General features: G+C 42.5%; 1 protein-coding gene across 15 annotated transcripts in view; it reads right to left on the bottom strand.

Moving 5' to 3' along the window:
• The window catches only part of STK33 (serine/threonine kinase 33), a 99,225-nt gene that overhangs the window by 26,059 nt on the left and 48,469 nt on the right, over positions 1 to 24,697 (bottom strand). For all 15 annotated transcript variants that reach the window (XM_073347496.1, XM_073347495.1, XM_073347491.1 and 12 more), the window contains 6 exons: positions 23,812 to 23,928; positions 20,144 to 20,257; positions 18,456 to 18,560; positions 12,462 to 12,600; positions 11,284 to 11,372; positions 1,023 to 1,107 (listed from right to left, as the gene is read on the bottom strand). In XM_073347496.1, the coding sequence (XP_073203597.1) occupies positions 1,023 to 1,107; positions 11,284 to 11,372; positions 12,462 to 12,600; positions 18,456 to 18,560; positions 20,144 to 20,257; positions 23,812 to 23,928 (649 nt within the window). The remainder of the gene's footprint in view (positions 1 to 1,022; positions 1,108 to 11,283; positions 11,373 to 12,461; positions 12,601 to 18,455; positions 18,561 to 20,143; positions 20,258 to 23,811; positions 23,929 to 24,697) is intronic.

The following is a 24,697-nucleotide window of genomic DNA, read 5'->3' on the forward strand; positions in this document are numbered from 1 at the left end:
ATTAACTACAGCAACAGGAGAACCCTTCTCTACGTTGTAGTGAGTGTCGACAGTCAAGCGCTACGGCGGTACAGCTTCAGTGCTGCAGCTGTGCTGCTGTAGCAGCTGAAGTGTAGACATAGCCTCAGTGTTTAAACCCTTTGTACCTCTTTTTCCCTTTGCAAAGTTTAGGAAGACTAGGGTCTCCATGTCCTCCCATTTTATCTGAGGGAGGTTTGGGGGCGGGCGAGATGGTGATGTATGTGAAATTTGAGAAGCGCAAGTTTCCTGTTTCTAGTTAGGACCTTTAATTCTGAGCATGCCGAAGGCCTGAGTAAGGGTTGGGATTCTGCTTTTTGGGAGGTGGGGAATGGGTCGATGCCTCTTTCCCTTAGATCCACAGTGTGAGCTCTCGCTGGAAGACCTCAGACCTTTCTAGCCTGCTCTCCGGCTGACTGGAGAGAGGAAGGACATCTGAACAAACAACAGTCATGTACTTTGTTAGTATTCAACAGCTGTGTTATCCTTGTTATACTGGGAGCAAAAATTCAACAAAATGCATTTCTAGTCTGTGGAATCCACTGCTACCGGAGAGGCCAAGAACTTAGTAGGATTAAAAAAAGTGAATTAAACAATATGGATACTGTGAACATCCACATTTACACAAGATAGGATACGAAGTTTATAAGGAATATAAAGCCTCATGCTTCAAGGACACAAAGTTGGTCACTATAACTGCAAGGGTTAGAAAGAAACTCCTCCACTATTATTATTATTATCCATTATAGTTACTGGCACCTCCCACTGAAGCATATGGTAAAGACTATTATCAGAGACAGGATATCAGACTAGACAGATCATTGGCCTGATCTGGTATGCCAATTCCTTTAAGGGAGGGGGAAGCTCCTGACAAAAGGAGCTAAGAAGTAGCACCTCTCCATGGCTATTTGTGAGCAAGAAAGAACACGAAGAGTTATATTGCATTTCTTCATGTAATAAGAATAAAACAAACATTCATAAACTGTATGAAGTGCTGAACTTACCCATGTAGGTAGGAGTCCCACACGTAGACTGAAACATGCTTTCACTGCCACCTGCTTTCTGTACAGCTAAACCAAAATCAGTCACCTACAGGAAACAACACAGTAAGGAAACTATCCATACTGACATGAAGCTGAAGTTCTTCTGTCCAGCTTAGAGTTTATTGTTTGTAGCAAAATGGCTGTAGTCAGAGAGAATGGAGTTTGACTGGACCTCTCTCAAATCATCCCACTCAATCTCCTACCTCAAGTAGGAAGGACTCTATCCAGGGATTTCCCTACACCTCCCCAATGGGGGTGCTTACCCCCCCTGAATTTCCCCAACACCTCCCTGCCACAGGTTTGTGAACTACTTACATGCAGTTTTGCCAATTTAGCAATTGTTTGGAAATTTGAATTGAAATTGAAACATTAATACACACTTTAAAAGCATATAAAGTGTATCATAAAATATGTGTATCTGAAAAAAAGAATAGATTTGAAAAGTATGAACATAGACTAGCTTCCTTATACAGCTGTTTTTTATAACAATGTCAGTGCATTCATTTCGGTGATTGTTGGCCAACCTAATAATTTCAAATTATGATTTATAAGCAAAGTTTAAATGAGCTCTCCCTGACAGCTAGTGATGAGCTGGGTGCTGGGGGGAAAGGCTTCAGGACAAGAGTGTATTTACATTCACACCTAATCTACCTAGGTATCCAGCAAATAGAGCTGTGTTGCCCAAGTGATAGATTTTAGCTGGGGTTGGGTTACAAATCATTTGAATGCAGATGGTAAAGAAATGTTGTTATTCTTATTGTATGAGTAAAGGGCAGGAGAACTGTACTTACCCTGTGCTGATTGAGGGCATCAAGAAAGAGGGTGGGGGCAGGTGTTTTGCTTGATGGTCTGCCTGAGCCTCAAGTAGTATTTGACCTGCCCCTCTCCCCTGTTTAAAGACAAAGCTGATTAGGCTCCATAGACAGTCTTTTGTTCTGTTAAGTGACCACTACAGCTGAAATCACTGATAATCAGGTCTAAGTGCTTAGACCTGCTGTGGGACAGTGTTTCTATGGAAGAGAAGGCCCAGTCTGCACTAGCAGTGAGGTTCCCCCACTGAGAGCTCAGCTGAAATCCCTGAGAGCCACGTGGAACCTCAAGAGACCAACTCGCAGAGGTCACAATGGCAGGTGGCACCAGAAGGTGACGGTGCAGGGCCACTGGCAACAGAGAGATGGAGTGAACGGTGGCACAACGAATAACAGTGGCCAGAGTGAACAGTGAGCAGCTGGAGGAACGAGCAAGGTGCCTTCTTGCCCCCCACCTGGGATGTGAACTCATGTGAAAGCAGCGCTGAACTCTGAGTCTCCTCTGACCAAGGACAACACCGGTGAATGTTAATGAGGCTGTTAGAATGCTGGAGACACAACACAGTTCATGCGAACAAACATGGCTGTGGCATCATACTTTCTATTTAAGGAAGAGGTGACACACACTACAAACTGGAGGCCAATGTTAAGTGCATTGTCACTTGTTCATCTTGAAGTTGAACACTGGTTCCGAACAAGACCAGCAAATGCTAACTATCTTTCTGCAAGATACTCAGCTGACTGGTTAGACGCATGTGGTGCAACAGTGAAAGATTCAACAGTTGAAAAAGTGACGAACTCTCTCTTCACATTCAAATAATTGCATATATGGCTGATGAATGCACCAATGCAAATGGTCATCAAGTATTAAGTAATTGTGTATGTTATCTTGATGTCAGTGGTAGGCCAGTAGATGCATTTCTAGATGTTCGAGTTATAGAAGACAGATTGACTGCATCTGTGACAACCCACATCTTAGAAGAGTTAAATGCTTGTCAATGGGACCCCAAAGAGATGGCTGCTTGTGCACTTGATGGAGCTGCAAACTTCTCTGGAAGACATGGTGGAGCACAAGCTTTGCTCAGAGAAAAGTGTAACCCTAATCTCTCCTATACACACTGCAGAGGCCATCTACTCCAACTGGCGCTAGTACGAGCTGTAGACTCTTCAAAAAACATTTAAAAAGCTATAAATTTAATGTCTTCATTATATTCTTTTTTCAGCAAGAGTCCAGAAAGACTGAATATCTTGGAAAATATAGAAGATACACTGAGACTGAAGTTCAAATTAGTCCAACCTGGGAAAACCCTCTAGCTTTCTCATGAGCGATCCTTGGCTGTTGTCTTAAAATTACTCCAGCCATTATTACTGGCTTTGGAAAGTATCTACCAAGATGGGATGGAGCTAAGTAGTGAGGCTGGTGGATTACTTTTGCTACTACATACAGAGAAGACTATTGCCATTCTCTCTCTTGTAAGTCTACTGTTGAAACCACTTGGGTCATTAAACAATGCCATCCAGGCATCTGCTACAACAGTAGTAGATCTTTGTCCAGCAACAGAAGCTACATTTGGATCAGTCAGAGAGCTATCCATTGAAAAAGTACTGTAAGAAGCAAAGACTTCAGTCCAGAAGTTGACTAATGAAGGCATTTATATTGAATCCTTCAGTGAAGAGGACAAGAAGTGTTTGTTAAGACAACTGAAAAAGTACACAGACTTGATTCTTAAAAATCTACAACAGCGACTTCTACATTCTACTCAACCTCTACATAGCGATTACAGATCCTAGTCTTATAAAACACCGACAGTTGAGTGGAGTGAGGCACTACCAGCAATGGGGCTGCCACGTGCTCAGGACAGAATAGAGAGTTTGAACACAGAATGGAATATCATATGACAAATGAATGAAGATTTGACTTCAACTTCTTTTTTACCATCACTAGTGGCTCGACCTGATCTTTATGCTATGTTTCCTGGGCTGAAAGAAGTAGGAATTCATCTCTTGCTACTCCCAGTCACAACAGCTACAGTTGAACATTCTTTTTCATCATTGAATAGAATTTTGTGTTTTGAAAGAAGTCGCCTTCTGCCTGATCATGTGAATGAACTAATGAGCATATCAATTGAAGGAACAGAAATACTGGACACACGAGAAGCCACCAAAGATGAATGCATTGCATTCAAGAAGTTCATTAACAGAGTTGTGCAAAATTATAACAAGAAACCAAGAAGGATGTAGATGTAGTGCTTCATAGAAGGCTTGAGTAGCCAACTTTAATTTGTGTGATGATTTTAAAATCTAATAAAATGGTCATGAAACATTTTTCAGTTTTTATTATGGTGCCATACAGCCCACCTTCACCCTCATGGTCTCACCCCGCATCGACCCTGACCCCCGCCCCGCAAATTTGAACACACCCCCTAATTTCAATTCTTGGGGAAAACACTGACTCTACCCCATTCCTTTCATACATGTCTGTTACTTTGTATCAAACACTGCTAATGTTTGTTCCATAACTACCTTGCTAGGCAACCTGTTCCACTATCTAAGCATAAGATATTTAAAAGGTTTTTCCTGATATTCAAGGTAACCTTAAACCCAGAGGTCATCAAAAAACATAAGGACACCAAGGATAATGGGCAAATTCCTGTTAATCATTTTGCTTTCCATGTTGATATGGTAGGCTGGGAGGCTCACCTAAAATCTACTACAGATAGTAGAGGCAACAATCAGATACAGTCCATGGTGGGGGTAAGTAGGGAGAGGGCCAGAAGTCAGGAAGGAAAGTCAAGAGAAGCAAAACCAAAATGTCTGGAAAATGAGAGAGCTGTTTATTAAGAATCACACAGAGTTTGGACTGCTGCAGAAAACAACTCCTTACTCTATCAGTGACTAGAGAATCCTCCCATGTGGGCCCACTTCTTGCAATGATTGCATGTTCCTTGCACAGCAGTAGGAAAGTTGAGAGGGAGCAAGCAGCAGCAGGGGAGAGGGGCTGTTGAAAGCATTATTCAGCTGCCTGAACCAGAGAAAAGAGGGTGAAGGCTCTTCGGCAGCTCTTCAGAAACAGTTGCTTGGCTGGTCAGCAGCTTGGGTCCACTGCACTCTGCTTTGCTTAACACATTCTGCACTGTACTCTATGTGTTTGTGCCTACCTATTAAATCACTGGTGGCTCCCTTAACCTTACAGGCTGGCTCTTTAACAAAAAAACGGCAGGGGGTGGAAAAATAATTATTACAGGCAGTTCTGTGGGTAATGTTCTGCTGCTCTGATCCAGAGTGGGATCCCAGCACCTTCCTTGAACCAAGAAATGACAGACACTGGAAAAATTGGTCTGGAAAAACCCCAAACACCTTTTTCATTAGTTAGTTAGTGTGACGTTATTGACATGAGCTGGGACCGTATAGATCATTGTTGCAACCAAAATCCTGTAGTGGCACCAAAACTTGTATAAAGGGGGTCGAATGAGGTGTCTAAGACAAGGTTATGATTTGCTGGTTATGATTAAGCTGTCTATATGTGTATCATTTTTATAGTTAAAGTTATGAATATTGGCTCTATACTGTCTGTATTTCAAACCTGTGCTATGCTTCTGGGGAACACTCCAGACAAGTTGATGTCAGCTCTGCCTAGCCTGCTTGATGGCCCATTAAGGACCATCAGCTATACAACTGATCCATTGCGAGAAGGCAGACTTGCCTTATGACTCAGCAAGGTGTGCAGGGACCTGCCTATGGACAGAACTCTGAGGTTTTTCAGTGCCATGTGATGGACAGCTTGTCTTTGAGACAAAGAAAGACCAACCACATGGCAAGAGAATATAAAAAGCTGCTGCAGCTCCTCCATCTTGTCTTCAATCCTGCTTCTTACCTCTGGAGGAACTTTGCTACAAACTGAAGCTCTACACAAAGGACTGATGACCCATCCCAGCTGCGGATGTACTTCCAGAGACTTGATTTGAACCTGCAGTTTATTCTATCACTGCTGCAAGCCTGAACCAAGAACTTTGCCATTACTGTATGTAACTGATTCCATTTAACCAATTCTAGCTCTCATCTATATTTCTTTCCTTTTATGAATAAACCTTTAGATTTTAGATTCTAAAGGATTGGCAACAGCGTGATTTGTGGGTAAGATCTGATTTGTATATTGACCTGGGTCTGGGGCTTGATCCTTTGGGATCGAGAGAACTTTTTTGTTTTTACTGGGTATTGGTTTTCATAACCATTTGTCCCCATAACAAATGGCACTGGTGGAGATACTGGGAAACTGGAGTGTCTAAGGGAATTGCTTGTGTGACTTGTGGTTAGCCAGCGGGGTGAGACCAAAGTCTGCTCTGTTTGGCTGGTTTGGTTTGCCTTAGAGGTGGGAAAAACCCCAGCCTTGGGCTGTAACTGCCCTGCTTTAAGCAATTTGTCCTGAATTGGCACTCTCAGTTGGGTCCCGCCAGAACCAGCATCATTACAGTTAGTTAGTTAGCTAGTGTTTAAAAACCAAATTAGAGGTTTATTCTATATGAAACTGATGAGTGTGAGTAGGTTTAAAAAAAAAAGAAGAAGAAGCTGTTACCCACACTTTTAAAGATGGGCACTACATTAGCCTTTTTCCAGTCGTCTGGGACTTCCCCGGATCGCCATGAGTTTTCAAAGATAATGACCAATGGCTCTGCAGTGCATAAGGACCCCTAGATTGGGGCAGTGGCTGAACTCTATTCAGGCTCAAAAATCGTAAAACACCCCTGGGAATCCAGAGCATACAGGCTTGGACTCCCCTCAGAGCAATGGGTGGCCAGGATGGGGCACTTGCTAGGATCCGTGAAAACAAGCACTTCCAAGGTGAACTAAAATGCTGAATTTCTACTAGTCGATAGATGTAAAATGCCTGACAGTAAGCCCCTATACAACTGTGATAGTTATACACAGGAACCCAAGGAGAGGCCATCACAAAAATAACCCAAGTGGGATAGGTGAGTATCAGAAAGGAAAACATCTGGTAACAAATTGTTTTCCATTCTGGATCCTGACCTCTCCCCTAATGGGAGACATTTGGGATATAGAGAAGAGTAGGGAAAATTACAGGGAGAAGGTATGTAGGACAGAAAGAAGGTTCTTTCTTCCCTAAAATTAGCAGTATTTACTACTACTACAGGATCACCACCTGGAGCAACTGTCTATCCAAGAATGAGACTGTGGAGAATTAAAGATAAAGCTCAAAGTGTTTTCAAAAGGATGAATGAACTAGTATCTGGATTGTGAAGGAAGAATCTTACATTATATGGGCTTCATGTGGAAAAGCCCATCAATTGGGGGACTGCATCACTCTGGTTGGTATCTTTACTTTCCTTTGCATCTCTTGTAGACAAAGATTCTAGACCTCTAAAATTAATCTCTGAAGCCCTCTCATGCATTCATATCCATATAGGAATCTCCATGCAAGACTTTAAAAGATGCATGTAAAGATGCCTTGATGACTAAAGATGCCTTGATGACTCTTGGCTCTGAATCACCTTAAATATTAGTGCTTGAATGTTGCTGAATCGCATAGGGAAGACCGGCTCTCCTTGTGTTTCTCTCAACCCCCAGATTGACAATCTTCCAAGAGTGGATTAGAGAATTCTTCATATTACAAACTTGTTTATCCATAGCATGGAGAGACACTAAGTCTCTCGCGAGGTCTCTGGTGCTGACATTCGGTCAAGTATGCCATCAATGGATAAGTTTCTAGACTCCTCAGTGGATAATATCACTGCCAGTTCTTTCATAGACACTCTCAGGGATGCAGACAGAATGAAAGGTAATGTTTTGTATTGGTATTGGTGACTGCCAGTGAGAAGGGCTGAGGGTAATATGCAGACAAGTGCCTGCCAGTTCCACCAGTATCAGTAGAATCCTTCAGGAGTCTGCTGCAATCCTGGAAGTTAAATTCTGAATTTCAACTTCTTCCATCAACTTGTTCAGCCTTTTGAGAACTCAGGCAGACCAAACTCTTCCTGATCTTTTTCTTACTATCAGGTGTAGACTCCTGTGTACCTTGTGTCTTGAGGGACAGATTCATCTATCCCTAGTCCTAAAAGCTATTAAATACCTTCAGAATGATTTGATGTTTTCCCTTTTTCTCCAAGGTTGTGTAAGAGCCCATATCTTCACAGCATACTGCCCTATTCCCAGCATTCATATGTCTGAAGTTGCCAGGACCCATATGCTTGAGAAGGAATATCCTGCCCTCTAGTGCTATTTCTGGATGGAGGCAAGTCCAGCTGCAGTTTGGAATGGAAGGAGGGATTGGTCCTGCTCCTGGGTCTGGCCTTTCTCCTGGTGTCCATGGCCCAAGTTTTACCCTGGGAAGTTTTACCCAGCAGAGTCCCTCCTTTCATACTTTGTGGTAGACAGGAATTGAAAGGAGTTTCTACCCTTATACTCAGGGCTCCCCCTAAATCCAGGGGTGTATGGGGCTCTGCCTTGTGCTGGCATATGCCATACACGGAGCAGCACCTATTCCTTCACCAAGAAGCATCTGTCTCCTGGCTGTTCCTGTAGGCCAGTGGTCTCCAAACTTTTTGGCTCGCGCACCCCAGGGTGAAGACCAGAAGACCTGCCGGAGACGCGATGCCGAAGGAAGAAGAACGGAAGACTTACCGCAGGCGGGCCGCCGGAGGGGAACACCAGCCATGGACATGCAGAGCTGCTGCCGAAGAAAAAAAACCGGCGGAGTGCCATCCGGCGGCACTCCTGCTGCAGTGCACCCCCTGGGATCATCTCGCACACCCCAGTTTGGAGACCACTGCTGTAGGCCTCCACATTCCTTCTGTAGCTGTTACTCCTCCGTCTAGTGCAGGGGTCTCAAAGTGCCAGTCCGTGGGCCATCTGCAGCCTGAGAACCTCCCCACTGCAGCCCGTGGAGGAGAGATGAAGGCAGACACACTGCCGGCAATGTCTGCTGCAGGTGCCGCTACCCTCCACCCCCTCGTAGCTCCCATTGGCTGGGGGAGAGACAGAGATACCATCACTAGTCGCCAGGCAGAGTCAGCCATGGAGGCTGCATCAGTTTTCCCCCCACAATTAATATAAACAAATCAAAATACCGAACACAACTATCTGATGCACACCTCGCTGCAATCCTGAAGGTTTCAGCTGCTCAGTCAGTGAGGCTGAACATCAACAAACTGACAGAACTGAAGTGTTGCCAGGTGTCTGGCAAACGCTAAAAACTCTCTGGCAGGTGAAGAGTTGTATACAGTTGTATGACAGTTTTATTATTTCTAAGAAATTCAAAATAAAAAATAGAATATAAACATTTTCTTTTCTGAACACCATCTTCAGTGACATTATTGGGCTGCTGGGAGGATTTGATGACTGGCACTGGCCCTAAGGTAAATTGAGTTTGAGACCCCTGGTCTAGTGTCAAAGGAATAGTGAAGATTCAGGCAGACACCATTCCTCAAGGCTAGAGAGAGAGAAGTGAAGATCCCAGCATCCATACTCCCAAGTCTTGTAAGCTCCGGTGATGGGTAGGGGCAGAGTACAGATCACAGCAATCCTCCCACTTCAGGCAGTAGGCTGAAGGAAGCATGTAAAAATCTCAGGAAAGCAGCAGAAACAGGTGCAACAGCATGAGGGTTCCACAAAAAGATGATGGGGCTGACAGCAGCTGTAACTGATTTTGTGGGGTGAGGGGCAATTCATTACTTTTGTGGGGGAAGAGGCAGCAATGGCAGTAATTGATTTTGAAGGGGATGAGAAAGAGAGAAGGAAAAGAGAGAGGAAGATTGCGATTGAGAGGACAAAGGGAAAATGAGGAGCAAGGTTTTCTATAAGCCATGTACTTGCATATACATAATGCCTGGAAAACAGGGGAGCTGTTCTCCCCTGATCTCTGTGGCTCCCCTATCCTACAACCACTTCTATTGCCACTAACTATGAAAGGATCTCCACAGCTCAATCTCTCACTTTCTCCGTTGGTCTTCAGATTGTTCCATCAGACCTAGTCTACTATGAAGAGGACAAGGTAAACAGAGGGAAAGATCTCTGCAGATAGCCCCATTAAAAAATGGAGCCTAGCAAAACCTTAGTGCCCTGAGGGACAGAGGAGCGAGAGAGGAGAAGAAAGATCTTGCTTGGTGCAATTCTAAACTGAGGTATAAAAGCAAGACTACCCTGGATAAGCCAGGAGGGCTGAATCACTGCTCTATTTGCACTGCTGGAGACAGAGAATTGGGCATAAGAACAGAATAGGTGTTCTGACTCATGACAAGTCTGAAGTGCCTCTGGTATTTGCAGGAAGAGAGGTGTAGCCCACATGTCCCACACTGGGGGAGAGATCAAGATCCAGAATTTTATGCTTCTCAGAATGAAAATAAGTTATGCAAAGTGGACTCCAAGGTACATGTTGGCTGGATTTTGCACCATGGAATTTTCCAAAGCGTTTTATAAAAGCATCAGTATTACACAATGTATGAGATATAAGAACATAAGAACGGCCATACTGGGTCAGACCAAAGGTCCAGCAAGCCCAGTATCCTGTCCTCTGACAGTGGCCAATGGCAGGTGCCCCAAAGGGAATGAACAGACAGGTTACCATCAAGTGATCCATGCCCTGTCACCCAATCACAGCTTCTAGCAAACAGAGGCTAGGGACACCATTCCTGCCCATCCTGGCTAATAGCCATTGATGATATAGATGATATAGATAAAGCAGTATGTTCTATATAGATATATATGTCACAACATAGAACATACAACTTTATCTACTGGAGCAGATCAGCAATCCAACACTTCAATTCTACAAGGTTGTAATAATACACAGCAGCTGCTATTAAAATGGGGGAACAACTAGTATATCACATACGATTTATTAGCCTTCAAGGACCAATTATTACAATTAAAATCTATAGATAAAAGTACATGGTACATTAATTGTGTTTAGTTAGTATATATTTAGTAATATCCAACAAAGCCTAGAATGGTATATAATTTATATTTAAATCAAGGGCTTAGTCTAGATGTAATTTTTCTAAATTACTAACACATTTACATTAAATAGGCAATACACAATTTAAAAATTATAGCTTAGAATTCCTGCTAACTTAGTGTTACTAAGAGTTTGGAACTATCCTAAGGTAGATCTAGATTAATAAGGTATGCTTTCTTTAAGGTTTGTTTCAACTGACCTAAAGGTATACCACAGCTATCTGACCCTGCAAAAAAGTATCTTTCAGCAGTGGCACTTAGCTTCCAAAATGATTCATTTCAATATCTGCATTAAGTTGGGCAGGTTTCTTAGTGTTCTTAATAACACAATAGAGTGGCTCTATTCAAAAGCTACAAATAGGCATTACTAGGGGGCTGACTTTGATATTTGGGTATCTAAACCATTGCTCAAAGCAAACAGTTGCTACACTTTCTAGTCTTACCTTTATATTTAATTTCATTTCATTTTCTTCATCAGTTTCACTGCTTTTAACTAAAATGTTTTCCAGTTTTAGATCTCTGTGAACAATATCTGTCAAGGAAGAGAACAAAAACTAAAAATGTATTTATCACTTGTAGTCAAAATATTCTGACAAATGTTTTTATCTTGTGGAAATTACTCATTCAAATGAGTTTCAGTTTCAATGCATTTAGTTTTCCATTACTGAAAACTTAAAAGGAAGGAGTATTTGCCCTTTGATTCAAGGAGTCTTTATATGAAGATTCCAAATCTGGATCAAATTTGGATCCATCCCCCTGATGATCTGTAATAAGAAAAACAGTTTGCATTGCTCTGTGTTATACAATAGCAGACCTGTGAACATCTTATAGAAAAAACTAGTGGATTATAGATTTACAAAATGTGCATATATTTTCATAAGTCTAGTCTCATCTCACATCCAATAGACCAAAGGGGATGAGATTGTAGATTTCTTTATTTCCCTTTCTCTGCCCACCAAAAATAGAGAGAAGACCAAAGCCATATTTGCTTTGAAGAAGGGGCCATTCCACAGAGAAGGAATCATATGTCTGGGTGGGAGAAAAAGAGGAGCTGCTAATTCCTCCAACTAATTCCAAAATATAGAGATGAATACAATTTTCTGTGTTATTCAAATACAAATCTTCATACTCCTACAATATAGGGAAAAATAACTGGATACACTGAACTCTAGTTTTCTGTCTGAATTGGTTAACTCTGTCATGGGCTGTGGAGGATTTTAATGCTTCCCTGGAGTGAATTAAAATGCTGATGTTGACTGCATCCCACCAAGTGGAGGACAGATAATTAAGGAATATCTAGAGCACTACACGTCTGCTTCTTTCTCTCTGCTGTAATAGACTATTTACTTAGCTGCTGAAATAAGTTAATGCTGTAATGCAAAGTGGTTGAGACTTAAGAAGAAGAAATTCATATTATTGTCAGATGGATGGTGCTGGAACAAATAAGTAAAAGGAAATGTTAACGGTTTAAATAGTGGGGGGAAAGCACTAATGTAGGATCCTTCACTTCTAGGCCACAGGGACACCAGTACTCTAGGAAATAAATAACATTTATAAACAGAGATCACTTAAAACTGACATTCAGAGCCAATGAATAAATGTATAAAATGAACATCCTTGCCTTTTTTGTGAAGATACACTATTGCTGATGCAAGGCTTTGAATTATGTGCCTTGTCTCATTCTCTGTAAATTGTCCTTTACTGTGAAGAATTTCTTTAAGTTCTCCATCCTCGCACAGCTCCATTACAAGGAACATCCGCTAACATTAATAAAGAACCAAAATAGTGATTTTCTTGTGTGTATATATATATATATACACACACATATATATACACACACACACAACACAAGAAATACTGAATATTTTGAGTACTAAAACTCTCAAATTTTCAAGAACCTGTACAACAAAAATAAAAAATATGGATTTTAATGATTGTTCTAAGAGTTTTTCATTCAGCATATTGTCAACTTCTTAAAAAAGAGAATCCTATAGAAGCATAGTTAAACCTAAAAAGACACAACAAGATATTCTTTAATGACTATGAATAAAGCTATAAATACATATTACATGAGCAACCTTTGACTAATTAAATAAAAGATAAAATATATACTTACAGCTCATAAAAAGTGATCTGTGCCATTGTAATGGACATCATACAGTGGCATCATTACAGTGTCCTTGAGCTTTGTGCTGTCCAAAGCAGCAACAACCAACCCCCTTTCACAAACTGTGAAGTAAGTGACTAAAAAAATGACACTAAGCCCTAGTCTAAACTAGGAGTTTAGGTAGAATTTAGCAGTGTTAAATCGATGTAAACCTGCACCCGTCCACACGATGAAGTCCTTTTTTTTAATTTAAAGGGCTCTTAAAATCGATTTCCTTAATCCACCTCTGACAAGTGGATTAGTGCTTAAATCGGCCTTGCTGGGTCGAATTTGGGGTACTGTGGACGCAATTAGACGGTATTGGCCTCCGGGAGCAATCCCAGAGTGCTCTATTGTGACCGCTCTGGACAGCACTCTCAACTTAGATGCACTGGCCAGGCAGACAGGAAAATGCCCGCGAACTTCTGAATTTCAATTTCCTGTTTGCATGGTCACCTGCAGCTTGCCATGCTGGCCAGAGCTCATCAGCAGAGGTGACCATGCAGAGCTCATCAGCAGAGGTGACCATGATGGAGTCCCAGAATCGCAAAAGAACTCCAGCATGGACCAAACAGGAGGTACGGGATCTGATCGCTGTATGGGGAGAAGAATCCATGCTATCAGAACTCCGTTCCAGTTTTCAAAATGCCAAAACATTTGTCAAAATCTCCCAGGGCATGAAGGACAGAGGCCATAACAGGGACCCGAAGCAATGCCACGTGAAACTTAAGGAGCTGAGGCAAGCCAACCAGAAAACCAGAGAGGCAAACGGCTGCTCCGGGTCAGAGCCCCAAATATGCCGCTTTTATGATGAGCTGCATGCCATTTTAGGGGGTTCAGCCACCACTACCCCAGCCGTGTTGTTTGACTCTTTCAAGGAGATGGCGGCAACACAGAAGCAGGTTTTGGGGACGAGGAAGATGATGATGATGAAGTTGTAGATAGCTCACAGCAAGCAAGCGGAGAAACTAGTTTTCCCGACAGCCAGGAACTGTTTCTCACCCTGAACCTGGAGGCAGTCCCCCCCGGACCCACCCAAGGCTGCCGCCTGGACCCGCCAGGTGGAGAAGGGACCTCTGGTGAGTGTACCTTTTAAAACAGTATACATGGTTTAAAAGCAAGCATGTTTAATGATTAATTTGCCTTGGCATTTGCAGCTCTCCTGGATGTACTCCCAAAGCCTTTGCAAAAGGTTTCTGGGGAGGGCAGCCTTATTCCATCCACCATGGTAGGACACTTTACCACACCGGGTCAGTAGCACATACTCGGGAATCATTGTAGAACAAAGCATTGCAGTGTATGTTTGCTGGCATTCAAACAACATCCGTTCTTTACCTCTCTGTGTTATCCTCAGGAGAGTGATATCATTCATGGTCACCTGGTTGAAATAGGGTGCTTTTCTTAAGGGGACATACAGAGGTGCCCGTTCCTGCTGGGCTCTTTGCCTGTGGCTGAACAGAAATGTTCCCCGCTGTTAGCCGGGGGGGTGAGGGGCTAGCCACGTGGTGGGGGGAGGCAAAATACGACCTTGGAACGAAAGCACATGTGCTGTGTATGTAATGTTAACAGCAAGGTTTACTGTGAAAGAGCGTAGCCATTGTTCTAGAAAATGTGTCTTTTTAAATACTACTGCCTCTTTTTTTTTCTCCACCAGCTGCATGTGTTTCAATGATCACAGGATCTTCTCCTTCTCAGAGGCTAGTGAAGATTAGAAGGCGAAAAAAACGCACTTGTGATTAAATGTTCTCTGAGCTCATGGTGTCCTCCCACACTGACATAGCACAGACGACTGCATGGAGGCAGACAATGTCAGAGTGCAGGAAAGCACAGTATGACCGGGAGGAGAAGTGACGGGCTGAAGAGAGTAAGTGGCAGGCTGAAGAGAGGGCTGAAGCTCAAATGTGGTGGCAGTGTGATGAGAGGAGGCAGGATTCAATGCTGAGGCTGCTGGAGAATCAAACCAATATGCTCCAGCATATGGTTGAGCTGCAGGAAAGGCAGCAGGAGCACAGACTGCTGCTACAGCCCCTGTGTAACCAACCGCCCTCCTCCCCAAGTTCCATAGCCTCCTCACCCAGACGCCCAAGAATGCGGTGGGGGGGCCTCCAGCCACCCGGCCACTCCACCCCAGAGGATTGCCCAAGCAACAGAAGGCTGGCATTCAATAAGTTTTAAACGTTTAAAGTGCTGTGTGGCCTTGTCCTTCCCCTTCCTTCCTCCACCACCCCTCCCCGTGCTTCTCTCCTCCATCACCCCTCCTGGGCTACCTTGGTAGTTATCCCCCTCTTTGTGTGATGAATAAATAAAGAATGCATGAATGTGAAGCAACAATGACTTTATTGCCTCTGCAAGCGGTGATTGAAGGGAGGAGGGGAGGGTGGTTAGCTTACAGGGAAGTAGAGTGAACCAAGGGGCGGCGGGTTTCATCATGGAGAAACAAACAGAACTTTCACACCGTAGCCTGGCCAGTCATGAAACTGGTTTTCAAAGCTTCTCTGATGCGCACCGCGCCCTCCTGTGCTCTTCTAACCGCCCTGGTGTCTGGCTGTGCGAAACCAGCAGCCAGGCAATTTGCCTCAACCTCCCAACCCGCCATAAACGTCTCCCCCTTACTCTCACACATATCATGGAGCGCACAGCAAGCAGTAATAACAGTGGGAATATTGGTTTCGCTGAGGTCTAACGGAGTCAGTAAACTTCGCCAGCGCACTTTTAAACGTCCAAATGCACATTCTACCACCATTCTGCACTTGCTCAGCCTGTAAATTGAACAGCTCCTACTACTGTCCAGGTTGCCTGTGTATGGCTTCATGAGCCATGGCATTAAGGGGTAGGCTGGGTCCCCAAGGATATATATAGGCATTTCAACATCCCCAATGGTTATTTTCTGGTCTGGGAATAAAGTCCTTTCTTGCAGCTTTTGAAACAGACCAGAGTTCCTGAAGATGCAAGCGTCATGTACCTTTCCCGGCCATCCCACGTTGATGTTGGTGAAACGTCCCTTATGATCCACCAGTGCTTGCAGCACTATTGAAAAGTATCCCTTGTGGTTTATGTACTCACCGGCTTGGTGCTCCGGTGCCAAGATAGGGATCTAGGTTCCGTCTATGGCCCCACCACAGTTAGGGAATCCCATTGCAGCAAAGTCATCCACTATGACCTGCACATTTCCCAGGGTCACTACCCTTGATATCAGCAGATCTTTGATTGCGTTGGCTACTTGCATTACAGCAGCCCCCACAGTAAATTTGCCCACTCCAAATTGATTCCCGACTGACCGGTAGCTGTCTGGCGTTGCAAGCTTCCACAGGGCTATCGCCACTCGCTTCTCAACTGTGAGGGCTGCTCTCATCTTGGTATTCTTGCGCCTCAGGGCAGGGGAAAGCAAGTCACAAAGTTCCATAAAAGTGCCCTTACGCATGCAAAAGTTTCGCAACCACTGGGAATCGTCCCAGACCTGCAACACTATGCGGTCCCACCAGTCTGTGCTTGTTTCCCGAGCCCAGAATCGGCGTTCCACCGCATGAACTTGGCCCATTAGCACCATGATGCCCACATTGCCAAGGCCCCTGCTTTCGAGAAGTCTGTGTCCATGTCCTCATCACTCACGTTACCACGCTGACGTCGCCTACTTGCCCGGTATTGCTTTGCCAGGTTCCGGTGCTGCATATACTGCTGGATAATGCGCATGGTGTTTAATGTGCTCCTAATTGCCAAAGTGATCTGAGCGGGCTCCATGCTTGCTGTGGTATGGCGTCTGCACAGAAAAAAGGCGGGGAACGATTGTCTGCCGTTGCCCTGACGGAGGGAGGGGCAATTGACGACATGGCTTACAGGGTTGGCTTACAGGGAATTAAAATCAACAAAGGGGGTGGCTTTGCGAGAAACTGAATGGCCCCCTCAAGGATAGAACTCAAAACCTCAAGGATAGAACTCAAAACTGGGTTTGGCAGGCCGTTGATTTCACAGAGAGAAGGAGGAGAAAATGAATACAAAACAAATGTGGTCTATTTCTTGTTTTGAGCCACTTCATCTATCTTTATACATCTTGCTGGCAGCAGACTGTGCAGTACGATTGCTAGCCATCATCATATCCTAGGTCTTCGGCAGAAGATGGTGCAGTATGACGACTAGCCATCATCTTCTGCTGCCTGGAGGTTAAAAGACAGTGCACTGCCGGTAGGACTGAATCGTCACGAGACAAAACTTAAAAGGGAAATGACCTGGCTGAGTCACTCCCATGTTTGCCCAGGCGCCCGATTAAAAGAGCACCCAGGACTACGTCGATGACGGCTACAAGTCATACTGCACTGTCCGCTGCCAAAAGGCAATTAACTGCTGCTGTGTAGCAATGCAGTACCACGTCTGCCAGCACCCAGGAGACATACGGTGACGATTTGCTGAGCGGGCTCCACGCTTGCCGTGGTACGGCGTCTGCACAGGTAACTCAAGAAAAAAGGCGCAAAACGATTGTCTGCCCCTGCTTTCACGGAGGGAGGGAGGGAACGGGGGCCTGACGATATGTACCCAGAACCACCCACGACAATGTTTTAGCCCCATCAGGTACTGGGATTTCTACCCAGAATTCAGATGGGTGGCAGAGACTGCGGGAACTGTGGAATAGCTACCCACAGTGCAACGCTCTGGAAGTCGACGGTTGCCTCGGTACTGTGGACACACTCCGCCAACTACATGCACTGAGAGCACTTGTGTGGGGACACACACAATCGACTGTATAAAAACGCTTTCTACAAAACCGACTTCTATAAATTTGACCTAATTTTGTAGTGTAGACATAAATTCACTCTCAAAAAAGCTTCCATCAAGCTCTGGTCTTCCAGCTATTTCTGAGAAAATGGGACAAATCAAAACTGAAAGCTAGCTTCCAGCTGGGTGTTTTCTGCCTGTAACAAGTGGCAGGGACACACTGCAACCAGTGGACTGCCCCCTCACACAGTGCTACAACAAACATGAGGAGACAAAAAATAAATGTCACTATGACAGTACCAGACTATAAACTAGCTAATCCTGAAAGAAAAGAAAGAATTGGGTTGTGAATTTACAAAAGGAAAAATAATGTAAAACCCAAGGCCAAATCTATGCTAGCCAAACAGAAGAGCTGTCTGCTCCTATTAGAGACAGGCACATAAGTAAGTAAGGCCAGCAAGCTAATTCCTTTAAACAGGAAATGACAACACATGGACTTTGATTATCTTTTCAACTGCTGGCAGAAGGATTTATATTTACTGCCTAGAACAGCCTAGAAAAAACTTAGGAAAAATTAAAATGTAAATTTCTCCACAATTTTCTAGTCACCAGTGGTGAGGAGAAATGTCCCATAAGAAAGGGAAGTGTACAAGAAGGCAAGAGGAATTACCTCAGAATGAAGAAAAGAAAGCTTCTACTGATCTCTGCACCTTTCATTAAGTATTAATAGCATTCAGAGTATTGCAATTAATGAACCCTTACCTTAGGGGTCTCAAACACCTCTTCTAAATGTATTATATGCTCATGGTTCACTCTTTTTAAGATGCTCACCTCCCGTTCAAGTAGCTTCACAGCAGAGCTTCCAGCCTTAATTTTAAATGGAAAATGTATTTTACAGAACATGACAATATTCATGATATGACCATATATATGCCATAAGACAATTTCTGTTAAAGGAATCTACAGAATGTGTTAAACAAATGAACATGTCTTACATTTAGAAAAAGAGTTACAAAATAAATCCTATTGTACTTTGAGGTTGCTACCATTATAGTTTAGCTTTTTCAACTAATAATGTCTTTCATTTATATACAGTCTTTCCATCATAAACCTTTCTGAAGCACTTCATAAAATTGTGTGCATGTGTACACATGTGCATACATGTGAGAAGGAAAATAGTAATTACTTTCCCTAAGATGGAAAAAATGTGAAAACACACATATGTGTGAAAATAAAAGGAGTACTTGTGGCACCTTAGAGACTAACACAAGTACTCCTTTTCTTTTTGCGGATACAGACTAACACAGCTGCTACTCTGAAACCTGTCACATATGTGTGAGAGACAGGAAAAGGAATTACTTGACCTAACATGGAAAGAACATGACCACTGTTTAACACACACAGCAACGCTACACAAACATTCAAGACAGAAAATGAAGAAGACTATCAGGGGAATGCAGATAAACAAAACGTAATTACTCAAATTGGAAGCTGGCCAGCTTATTGGAGCTAACATCTCTAATCCCGTGAACATTTGCAAGGGGATCTCAAATGAACACAAATTATTTTTGTCTTGTTCATTATAAAGTAATAAACAGAACACCACCTCTTATTCCACACTGGGCTTTGGCTTAGTACCACGTTGGATGGAAGAATACAACCTACTCATCTTGGAGGTCTCCTATCCAAATATGATCAGACCCAAGCTTACTATTCTTGTCATATGATAAGACATGATTATAAGAACCGTATTTTCCTAACTTGTTTACAGTAACTTAATTAAGGAGAATTAATCATGGTCAGTTTAGCAATTTGATAATGGTAATACTATGAGCAGTAATACAACAATAGCTCTAAATCTGGATCAGCTAGTAGCCTGTCACACCAAAATAACAGGGGCTGCTAATATTAAAGTTTTAACAGTATTGCACCTTTTCCAGATCTGTCATTCAGCCATAAAAAAGTCTGTTACTGGCTGAAATTTGGCATGCAAGCTCTCAGACTATGTTCATATAGTTTTTTGAATGTAAATCATCATTACAATCAGTTAAGCTAATATTTTGTTTTATTTAGGATTTTTAAAAATTCTCTAGCAAAAAAGAAATAAACTTTAAATGGTATTCACTTAACGCCCAATGTTCTCTAAATAGATTTGGATAATTAAGGGTCTGATCGGGCAACCTTTTTCTTCAGTTGTGACTTCATGTAGGAGTAAGAACCTCAAATTGCATTTTTATATTACATTTTTAATAGTTAAAACTTGATGTGACTCACTTTCAACTACAAGAAACAGATAGTGAGAATATCAACTAAACAGTGAGAGTAAATACATGCACTGATTGCAATGTGAGTTTTGGATACACGGAGATACTGCAGAAACAGATTGGATAGAAAATCAAAGGAAAAGTAAGACAGGTTTAAAATAAATCAGAGATCTACATAATATTTACCTTTTCCCTGTTCACTTTTTTGATTGCCCATTTTTTGCCAGTTTCCTTGTGTGTTACTTCAATTACCACCCCAAAACTGCCTTGTCCTAATTTTCTTCCAAAATAATAGATTTGCTAAGGAAACAGAAACAAGAAAAAGACATTTTGTCTTAAAAACTTTGGTGACAAAATATAGTTGTCACTGTTAAAAGTATCTGAATTGGAATGTTTAAAAGATCTCTTTAACAGGAGATGATGAACCCTGCCCATGTACACCAACATTCATTTTTAAGAGAACACCTGTTCCAATTTTCAATGCCAGTTGATATGAGAGGCTAGACCTGTGATGAGTTATGTAAATCTCAGTATGAATTTTCCATCTGAAAATTTTGAGAATTTTGTTTTTTATCGTCTGACTATTTATTATTCCACAAATTAGAGTGTTGTCCACAGTTACAAAAGAATAATAGATAAGGTAAGTTAAAACAAACATTATGCAGACCTAACACAGGCAAGACTCCTAGCATGTTCAATGGTAGTTTAGCCTTAGAACAGCAGCATTCAAATATGCTACACACAGAAATCACAATTCCTCTATGCTTACAATACATAACAAGAGGAAAATTTAAGTTTCCTGTGTACCTGTGATTTGCAAATTTATATGTAAATAATACAACAGGCTCTGATTAAATGTCTATTGCAATTGCTGGCAGCCTTTCAACTAACTTCAATGCTGACTGGATCAAGTTCTTAATGATTTGAGATCTTAAACATTTTTTTCTTTTAAACAAAAGCTTAGTACTTTAAAGGTGACCAGCAAAGGAAAGTACTGGGTTTGTACTCCAGTTTTATTTCTATTCCAAAGATACAATTTCTAAGACAAGATATTTCTAATGTACTAGGGTCCTGTTATGTTAATCTCAACACATTTCCAAAAAGTAACAAAAACAAATACAAAAGAGAACAACAAATATCTGTTGTGAACCCTTTACAGACTTCTCAGCACACCGACAGATGGATCTTTTGGTTAACTTTTCTGCACTGGCATATAGCCCCAATCAATGAACTGTTAATTTTGGTCTGTTCCTTTTCATAGAGGGGTGGGGGCGCAGGGATGTTCTCTCAGTTAAGAGTAAATTCATTGCTCTAACAAATTAATATCCTGAGACACACGATGGACTGCAAATGAAGTGCTGCACTTCTGACCACACACAGCAGGTCATTTTAGAGCACTGGTTTCTGCACCTTTGAAGCAAAATTCATGGAGAAAACAAATGGGTGAAATTCTGTGGCCTGCGTTGTGCAGGGGGTCAGACTAGATGATCATAGTGGTCCCTTCTGACCTAAATATCTATGAATCTATGAAATCGTAGAATCATAGAATATCAGGGATGGAAGGGACCTCAGCTGGTCATCTAATCCAACCCCCTGCTCAAAGCAGGACCAATCCCCAACTAAATCATCCCAGTCAGGGCTTTGTCAAGCCTGACCTTAAAAATATCTAAGGAAGGAGATTCCACCACCTCATTCCAGTGTTTCACCACCTTCCTAGTGAAAAAGTTTTTCCTAATATCCAACCTAAACCTCCCCCACTGCAACTTGAGACCATTACTCCTTGTTCTGTCATCAGCTACCACTGAGAACAGTCTAGATCCATCCTCTTTGGAACCCCCTTTCAGGTAGTTGAAAGCAGCTATCAAATCCCCCCTCATTCTTCTCTTCCGCAGACTAAACAATCCCAGTTCCCTCAGCCTCTCCTCATAAGTCATTTGTTCCAGTCCCCTAATCATTTTTGTTGCCCTCCGCTGGACTCTTTCCAATTTTTCCACATCCTTCTTGTAGTGTGGGGCCCAAAACTGGACACAGTACTCCAGATGAGGCCTCACCAGTGTCGAATAGAGGGGAACTATCACGTCCCTCGATCTGCTGGCAATGCCCCTACATATACATCCCAAAATGCCATTGGCCTTCTTGGCAACAAGGGCACACTGTTGACTCATATCCAGCTTCTCATCCACTGTAACCCCAGCTCCTTTTCTGCCGAACTGCTGCAGAGCCATTCGGTCCCTAGTCTGTAGCGGTGCATGAGATTCTTCCGTCTTAAGTGCAGGATTCTGCACTTGTCCTTGTTGAATCTCATCAGATTTCTTTTGGCCCAATCCCCTAATTTGTCTAGGTCCCTCTGTATCCTATCCCTACCCTCCAGTGTATCTACCTCTCCTCCCAGTTTAGTGTCATCTGCAAACTTGCTGAGGGTGCCATCCTCCAGATCATTAATGAAGATATTGAACAGAACCGGCCCCAGGACCGACCCTTGGGGCACTCCACTTGATACCGGCTGTCAACTAGACATGGAGCCATTGATCACTACCCGTTGAGCCCGACAATCTAGCCAACTTTCTATCCACCTTATAGTCTATTCATCCAGCCCATACTTCTTTGGCTGGCAAGAATACTGTGGGAGACTGTGTCAAAAGCTTTGCTAAAGTCAAGGAACAACATGTCCACCGCTTTCCCCTCATCCACAGAGCCAGTTATCTCATCATAGAAGGCAATTAGATTAGTCAGGCATGACCTTCCCTTGGTGAATCCATGCTGACTGTTCCTGATCACTTTCCTCTCCTCTAAGTGCTTCAGAATTGATTCCTTGAGGACCTGCTCCATGATTTTTCCAGGGACTGAGGTGAGGCTGACTGGCCTGTAGTTCCCAGGATCCTCCTTCTTCCCTTTTTTAAAGATGGCACTACATTAGCCTTTTTCCAGTCGTCCGGGACCTCCCCCGATCACCATGAGTTTTCAAAGATAATGGCCAATGGCTCTGCAATCACATCTGCCAACTCCTTTAGCACTCTTGCATGCAGCGCATCCGGCCCCATGGACTTGTGCTCGTCCAGCTTTTCTAAATAGTCCCTAACCACTTCTTTCTCCACAGAGAACTGGTCACCTCCTCCCCATGCTGTGCTGCCCAGTGCAGTAGTCTGGGAGCTGACCTTGTTCGTGAAGACAGAGGCAAAAAAAGCATTGAGTACATTAGCTTTTTGCACATCCTCTGTCACTAGGTTGCCTTCCTCATTCAGTAAGGGGCCCACACTTCCCTTGACTTTCTTCTTGTTGCTAACATACCTGAAGAAACCCTTCTTCATTAACCTTCTTCATAAATCTTCATTAACCAAGCATTTTGAAGTTAGACGATATGAGATGTCTCACTATGTGTTTTCTTCTTTTAGGTTTGAGATAAATGAGCAAGAAGAATGGGATTCAAAAATTTCAGGAATACCCCTTTTATTTTGGTACTTGTTAAAAAAAAGGTGTTAGCCTCTCACTTAAACAGGAGGAGAATGACTTTTTGGTATTGGCTTTTTCAAAAGTAGCTGTACAGTGGTAACAGGGAAAGGATCTGGACTCCTCAATAGAGGGGTCTGTCTCCTTGTTAGCTAAATATAGTGAACAGGAGCCTTAAGACAGAAAATCATGACTCAGGTTCCTTTGGCTGAAAAACAGCTGCAATCCATTTTAGGAATAAGGTGCTAAAAGATCAAATTGTTCTTTTTGGGGAAAAAAGGGAAGCTCAAATTCCCAGAAATTATTAAATATTATACAAACAAAGCTAAATGTCTCTATCTGCTGATGCAGAACAGTTAAACCTAAGGTTCGGCAGGATATTATTAATGATAAAAGTGGCTACATACCTGAATAGCCGCTCCATCATCTATTCGTGTGTGAGGAACTTTGCTTTCTGCAGTACTGCTGCGAGTTGACTGGGTGAGCATTTTTCTATAAGGTTCTATTAGCTCTGATTTTGGCATCTTTATACAAAAATATGAAGCATGAAATTAAACTACAATTCATTATTTTAAAAATTCTTAGATTGTTTCAGATATTTCAGTACACCACCTGCTGCAAGATATGTAGTACACTAAATCACAGTATGTAACAGTTTAAAAGATGAACAAGATTTATAAAACAAGAATTTAAAACCAATTACAGGATTCCACATCACCTAAGATTAATAGTCAATAAACTGAAGTTGCAAAAGTTCAACTTATTGACTATTAATAAGTTGGCAAAATATCTATACAGAATTACGTAAAAACCAAGAATAAGTTTTGTCTTTTGCAGGTTTCTATTGCTTGTATTCAATGGGCTATATTCTGTTTTAGTGTAAATGGAACTATTCCATTAAAAGCAGCAGACTTGTATCTGCTTACAGAGGGACAGGAAGTAGCTCAAAAACTTGATCACAATAACCACATTTAATAACATGGCATCTTTATACACAATTTACTTTACTGGGCTGTTCAAAGTGGTGCCAAAATATTATGGAAATATCATATGGTCCTACACTCCCAATTTTAATCTGTGTTTTTGAATTTTTCTCAAACAAAATGATCACACTAGAGTTCCTAGTGAAGCTGGTCAGAAAATTTTCGACTAACCAGGTTTTTGTCAGAAAATACAGATGTATCGAATCCAAAACTTTTTGTGGGAATGTACCAATTTTGACAAAATTTCATCAGGAAATGGTTTTGCAGGTCCAGGACGAACTTTCTAGTCAAAACTACAAGGAAGAGGGGG

Source organism: Lepidochelys kempii, chromosome 6 (assembly GCF_965140265.1).
Source record: "Lepidochelys kempii isolate rLepKem1 chromosome 6, rLepKem1.hap2, whole genome shotgun sequence".
In the NCBI taxonomy this organism is placed as follows: domain Eukaryota; kingdom Metazoa; phylum Chordata; order Testudines; family Cheloniidae; genus Lepidochelys; species Lepidochelys kempii.